The sequence below is a fragment of the Tigriopus californicus genome, chromosome 8, assembly GCF_007210705.1.
Source record: "Tigriopus californicus strain San Diego chromosome 8, Tcal_SD_v2.1, whole genome shotgun sequence".
Taxonomy (NCBI): domain Eukaryota; kingdom Metazoa; phylum Arthropoda; class Copepoda; order Harpacticoida; family Harpacticidae; genus Tigriopus; species Tigriopus californicus.
Genome location: NC_081447.1, coordinates 2,096,414 through 2,103,563, shown reverse-complemented (window position 1 = coordinate 2,103,563; position 7,150 = coordinate 2,096,414). Strand labels below are relative to the sequence as shown.

The window sequence follows — 7,150 nt, the reverse complement described above, 5'->3', positions numbered from 1 at the left end:
TGCGTGTTCGCATATCGTTCAAGCAAGCAACAAAGCACCGGATATTCCCCCTTTGAACTTCTTCAAGCAAGAACCCCGAGAATGGGCATTGACGTCTGCCCGTTGCGTAGTGTCAACAACCATGATGATCTCTTGGAAGAAGCATTTCGTATCGCATCTCAGATTCGCCCGGTGGCCCGGGAAAACATTAAGAAGTCCCAAGAAAAGTCTAAGAAAAATTACGATAAAGCATACCATGTCGAAGCCACACCTGTAACGGAGAAAAATTTTGTGATGTGGTTACGTCCGGCTCCTGTTGCCAGAGGAGGCTCCCAGAAACTGAAGCCACCGTTCCAAGGTCCCTATTTAGTTGAGTCTGTCTCGGACAAAACAGCCCGGATTAGTGATCAAACTGGTCGTTGTCAAAGTGTGAACGTGGATCAACTGAAGATTACCAAAGTAGACGATCCTCATCTCGGCGTCCTTCGTAAACGAGGACGGCCTCGCAAAAGTGGTGGGGGGATGTGACAATCTACCGGCCACCCTGAGAGATATCAGATAAGTGGTCACACTGTGAAGTTGGCTCTCGAGCATAGTGGAGCGCCATTTTAGCATTGTATAACGATCTTCTTATGTAATAAAGGTTTTGGTACGCGAGCCTCGCTACAGTTTTCATAAAAGAAATATGTTCCCAGAAGACATGTCCTGACTTGAAAGTGAGAGTAGCTTTGATCTGGGAGTTATGAGTTGCTACTTGGTGGAACAAATTTGATCAAATCGGTGTCATGTAAGCGTACATACATGAATTAAACGGCACAAGTTTACGAGTGAACCTATTTACAGAGCTCATTAATAAAATGGCAGGTTGTAATATTAAATAGCCTTGGCTTTGGTTATCATAATGATTAAAGCCCAGTTCTCAATAAGTGATGGCGCCTTTGCATGCTCGTCGTTAGTCGTTAAGAGAGAGATTTTATCCGATGGATAGCCTGAAAAGCGCCTACTTACACTCATTTAAGTATTCATAGAAAAAATGAGGAAAGCACCACTCTTTGAGCTTCTCCGTCGAATTGTACCTTTGTTTTGAGGTCCCCATGAAACATTCAACAAGCGCAGGACTCCTTGATTATTGGTCAAGCCAAATCTGGTTTGATTTTGAAGGCTTATGTGATTTCTATATCTTCTTAACGCCAGCGACAAGAAGTGTGTCATGGGCCTTTTGGACAGTCTTAGGTGGCTGGGAGTAGTTTGCGCCGTTTCTTGTTTTTAGCTTTTTTTTTGCTCTACATTGCCCTGAATAATGAATGTCATATATTTGAATCATCACATAGGCGGCTAGGTGCCTAATTTAAAAAAGATAGTAATTACGTCCCCACCAGCCACATCTCTTAATTTAAAGTTAAAGTTGTTAACTAGTGCTTCAAGTATTTACAAGTAGTTAATTCGTCGGAATTTAATTTAGTTGAGTTTTGCCGCTCGAGATGGCATGACACGGTGGTTCCGACTACACTTAAAAAGATTATGCTCAGATGCCAAGCCTTCTAGTTGCGTTTTTCCTTGTTGAAACAGCACAAGGACCAAGTTTGAAAAAGTATGTATCGTTTTTTTGTTTTGTTTTGTTTGTTACGAAGTCAGATGGCACCTCTCCCGCTAGGCCTGCCATCTGAATGATGGGTGTCCTAATTGAGGGATTATCCCGCTTTCTTGTCACAGCCCAACATTAATTATTACCTCACCCTCGGGAATGACCGCAGGTTCGCCCATTTAAGCTGTTAAAGCAGCAACTCATGCTGTAATTTAAATACCACAAGAAGCTTGGACTTGACTAACCTGGGATCGACCCAGGATTCGCAAATTGGAAAGCGGTTGCTCTAAATAAAGTATGTATCATTAAAAGTAGCTCTTATAAGGATATTAATCCACTGAAAACCTATTAGAAGATAGTATTTTTGAAATCGTTATTAATAACCATTGCGAGCATCCTTAGTTACGCCTTCAATTCAAATTTCATAAAAATCCATTGAACAGGCTCTAATATATTACCCTTCAAAAGTTGTAATTTGCACCAAATTTGGCTGCAAAATCCTCTGGTTATACCTTTTAGAAATTGCCAAGAAATACAATATGCTTTTTCAATGTACCAAAAATAAATGAAAATGTTCCATTTCTCAAAGCATGCAGAACAATAATAAAGTAGTTTATAATAAAACTTAAAATTAACTTAAAATAAACAATTCATAACTATAATATCGTTTTTGTTGACCATGATTTTGTTGATTTGTGATCGTGAAGTCAAAGACATTTTTATTACTATTTGATGAAAATGCTTTTGGTACATAGAAAATAATCCGTGCAAAAAGTGGCAAGTTTGAAAATTAAACTGGCAGATGTATCCTTGAAAAATTTCAACCACAAGGTTGGCTAGTCTACCTTGCCAAGTTTAAGAAAGAATAATTGGAAATTTCAAATACTTAGGAGATTTTCGGTGCCTATATTAATTAATTTTAGGCTTTAGGGAAATGTTTGTGACACTGAAAGAATATGATTTATTTTAATGCTATGATAAAAGCATATTTGTTTTTTCCAATTAACTAAAGTAGGTTTATGTCATTTTCCGATCTATTTCATAGCAAAATGCAACTTTCAAAGTGTGATAACTAAGCAACTGCTGAATAGATATTGATAAAAACTTGATTTCAGGGCATAACTAAGAGTTCTGATAATATTGTTTGGCCAGGTTTTGCAAAAAAGTACTTAGAAATGTATTTCAAGTGCATTAATATACTAATATGAGCTACTTTTAAAGACACTTATCAAACAAAAATTGTTCCTTGTGTTGATTTAGCAAAGAAATTGGCAACTAGAAGTTTTGGCATTTGAGCAAGCACTTAATCAGGAATTATAACCACCGTGATGAGCCAGAGACGATCAGGTCAGTTGATTTAACATCTTCAACTTAAAATAAAGAGATTTGTCTGATGGCAAATACGTAATTGATATTTTTGAATGAAGTGTGTGCCTAGGTGTCTGTTTCGATTCAAAACTATGACATTCATGGTCCAGGTCATGTTAGTGCTAAAATCCAAAAAACAAGTAACGGGCTAAACTACTTCCATCCGACCCGTGACACGCTTTTTGCCACCTAAACCGTCAACATTGTTCTTCATTGGACAGATCTTTGCAAATTCAGGGGTTACCTCTTTCCCCTTGCTCCCAGCCAAGGATTGTAAATGTAGGAGACAAACTAAATCTGCTTCACACATATCCGACTCTCAGATGCTCCAAGGCCGATCAGGTTAACATGCACAATGTTTGAATTCACACAGGTCAAAGTTGGGAGTATGTAGGCACCTTGAAATGGCTTGAAGTTGAGGCGGTATGATCTCATTCTTCACCTATTATCAAATTTCCTACACGCAACGACTGTCAGTTATGGATTAGCGATGTCGGGATGCAATCCTTGATCTGGATTCCGCGGAACATTCTCCCACTCCCATCATCCAGCTTCTGAAGCATAACGAAGAAATGGATTGCATCGTGTACATCAAGTGGAAGGTGGATGGCAATGTAAAGAGGAAGATCAGCCAATTGAAACTCGCCCAGCTGGCACAACAATCGATTACAATGATATGTTCTGCTCTGTTCTGCGTTTAATGCCCCACTTCAATAAATGGTGAAATGGTTATTCACTAATATTAGAAATTGTATTTTTAGTCAAAATTTTCAAACAGTCTGATTGATTGAGCGTACAGGGCGGGTCATCAGAGGACCAGAGTCATTGGTGAAATAACGTTGTACGAAACATTTTAGGAACCAGATGCATGTCAAAAATGTAAAAATTAAGTTCAAACATGCTTGATGCTTTTTCAAAAAATTAAAAGAAATTATGATAATCTGGCCGCAGAGGGGCTTAATCTACCGTGCTCTTGTCCACGGACTTCCAGAGATGTGGAGTGAGAACGGAAGCAAAAAAATATTAATATCTTCTAAACCGTTTACTTTATTCCAAGTAAGCACTTCATACGACCACAAGATCTTGTTGAATAGACGAACTTGGCCAAGTTTTGGGGAACTCTGGAGATTTATGTAGAAAACACTACATAGAATTCGACGTTTCGGCCTGCTCTTAGTCAGATACATACGTAAGCTTTTGATAATATATCTTTTTTTTGGGCTATTAATTGAGGCATCTACATTCCGTATTTCATTACTTTAATTGGAAAAGTGGCTCAGAGTCGCCATGGCCAAGAGCAAGCCGATTCGGCGGGAAGCTTGTTCACAGTCCATATAATTAGATGTTCGTGGCTGATGATACAAAATTAGTTTCCGGTAGGAATGATCAGAACTCTGGTTGTCTGATAGAGGTCCAAGATCAAGATCCAGTCTTGGATTGTTATTGAACGAAATTGAAAAAGAGTTGATTCAAGGTAGTATGAGGCTTGCTGGGGTACCGTATAGGCACCTTTAACCTACAGCTGACTGATGACGTCATCTTAAAAAGGAAAGGTAAACAAATTTCCTGGGCGGTCACTTTTCCAGCGCTACTAAGACTATTGAACACATTTAGCATTCATTCCTCCAAAATTTCAGTGAACAATGTCGCCTAAGCCAGTTAGTCATTACTGTTTAGTGGTTTTGGGCCGTCGTGATCAAAACTCCAAAGAATAATCCTCAATGGAATCTATGGATTGAAGCTGTTCTGCGATCACACTCAACGTTCAAGAGTTCTGGAAGGATGGATGAATCGCATCCACGGGAGTCTCTTACAATCAGTGGACTCGGGCAAATTTTATTCAGAGGCCATTGCAGTGGCCAACTCTTCTTAAAGATGATGTTCACCCAACCTTTTAGCCGTCCGCTTTTCCTGATTGGCCGAGGATAGGGATCTCCTTCCCAAATTCCAATTTGATTTCCAGAGCAGCCGCTCTACCACCTCGGCAGTTACTCTCCTCTATGAAATTGTCCAATCTTTGTGGATCTCTCCTCAAGCACCATCAACCCAACTTTCCTCCACCAACCATTCAAATCATCAATAGTCAAAGCTATGGCCAGGATCGAAAATGTTTCCAATAGACTTCCCATCAAGAATTTTTCCTCTCTAATAGTTCTTCAACTCTTCCGGACCTACATCAACCCAATTTTCCTCTACTGCCTTCCGCCCAATCAGCCCTCAAATCCGCCGATGCCACCTTCACCAAATTCCTCAAACGATTTCTGTGCGTTCGCCAATATGCCAAAAATGCATGGAGGTATTTTTGCAGCCAAAAATCGGGCTGGCCAGGTTAGTGTCCCAATGTTGGGAACCTGACCTTTCCGGAGGTGATATCCGGACTCAAATTGTCCTTCTCGGTCAAGGACGTACTAACACCCTACTGCCCTTGGCCTGACATCCCTTCGGAATATTGGCGGTCACACACGTTTTTCCGGCTCCGGTCCAAAAGTCATCAACGGCGGGAGCTGAAACAGGATCTGTTCAATCTGACCCACCCAATCTTCTGCAGTAATCAAGATTTTCATCGCTTGTCTCTACCCAACTGTTTATGTACTGGCTATGATTCTCCTCTTCACTTTTTTTTCATGTAGACTAAGCTCGAAGTATGGACCCTCCTAACAGGGGATATTGGCCATATAGAGAAAGTGCAAAGAAGAATCCCCAAGTGGCACAATTCTTATCCGGACAGAATATCTTCACTCTCTTCAAACATTAAAAGAGAGACGTATTTTCTTCGACTTCCCTCTTATGTTGAAGGTGTGCTTAAGACTGTTAACAATATCACTTCTTTGGGATCACCAATCTTTGCGATCACTTTTCTTAGCTCGTGAAGGATCAGATTTGATGAAGACGCGCTAATTAGAAAATGGGCCTTTTTTGGAATTAAATGTCAAATCTCGTACTCGTTACCATTCATTTTTATGCGTTCTGCTTGTATATGGAACACTTATGTCTGAAACATTCTTGAACAGTGAGTGCGTTTAAAAAACTTTTTTCCTAGCATGGTTCCAAATTATTAGTCCATTATTAAACCCCTTCTGTTATCATCAATTCGATGTTTGAGTAGTTCACACAAAAAACAATTCTAGTCATAATTAGTGTGATATCTCATTCTAGTCAGGTATTTTATCGTTCTTACCATTTAATTCAAATTTTCTGATTTTGATTTCTGCCTGCAAGTGCTCATCTGCTTGTATTCATGTGGAAAGGTGTATTAAACAAATTCAGCATTTTAAGATACTGGACTTCACACGCGAAACCTTTTGCAACATAATGACATAACGGTTCAGCTTGCTCAATTATTTATAAAAATACAAGATTCGAGTCTGATTAATAATGGTTGACAATATGTATTAACCCAAGATTCCAGTCAAGATGTGTAGTGCTATTCCTTATTTAGGTTATCACGGCTTACGCCACGCTTATGCATCATGCTCTCTCGTTCTTCATATATGCTCTCTGTGTATATACGATCTCTTGTATCCATGCCCCAACTACCGTTCAATAAACAGTTTGCAATAGAGCTTCAACCAGAGTACATCGTCTGTCTGTTCTCCACGCGTCCATAACATAACAGTAAGATAACCAACAGGGATCATTCTCTGTCCATTTGCAACTTGAAATGGAGAACCATGATAATTGACAAGTTGTGTTGGTGACACATTTAACTTTTTAAGAAAGTCGGATCCCGCCATTTTGGCTTCTGCACCACAGTCTGGGGTGGCAGAAAATCGGCCTAATGACGCTTTACCCAAGCGGATACCAACGGTCATTGTGGGAGTAGCATGTGATTGACCTCCTCCAAGCCCCCGAACGTGTTTAGTGGTGATCCGACCTAATTTCACGGATTTTGTTGGGCAATTTGACTCAAAATGTCCAATCCGGTGGCAGCCATAACATTCAATGTTCTGTGCTGGGCAATTTCCTCGCGCGTGTGAACTGTTACAAAATAAACACGATGCTTTAGGATAACCCTTCTTGATTTTCTTGTGTACCAGTTTCTTCCCGACACCAAAGCCAGTCTTGTTCTTAAATCAGTTGCGATTAATCTTGGCACCAGATTGTTCCATCTTGTCCACATCGATGTGGGCAGTGTCCTCAGCTCGGCATAGGTCTACCGTATCTTTAAGAGATGGTAACGTATTCAAGGAGAACAACTTAGACTGTACCTTGGAATCA

General features: G+C 40.0%; 2 protein-coding genes across 2 annotated transcripts in view; both read left to right on the top strand.

Annotated features, from left to right (window-relative positions):
• LOC131884778 (uncharacterized) overlaps positions 1-507 on the top strand; it is a 6,670-nt gene extending 6,163 nt beyond the window's left edge. Inside the window, exon 3 of the mRNA XM_059232656.1 lies at positions 111-507. Within this exon, the coding sequence (XP_059088639.1) occupies positions 111-507 (397 nt within the window). The remainder of the gene's footprint in view (positions 1-110) is intronic.
• Positions 1-7,150, top strand: part of LOC131885108 (uncharacterized) — a 36,914-nt gene that overhangs the window by 15,047 nt on the left and 14,717 nt on the right. The gene's annotated exons all lie outside the window — the stretch shown is intronic.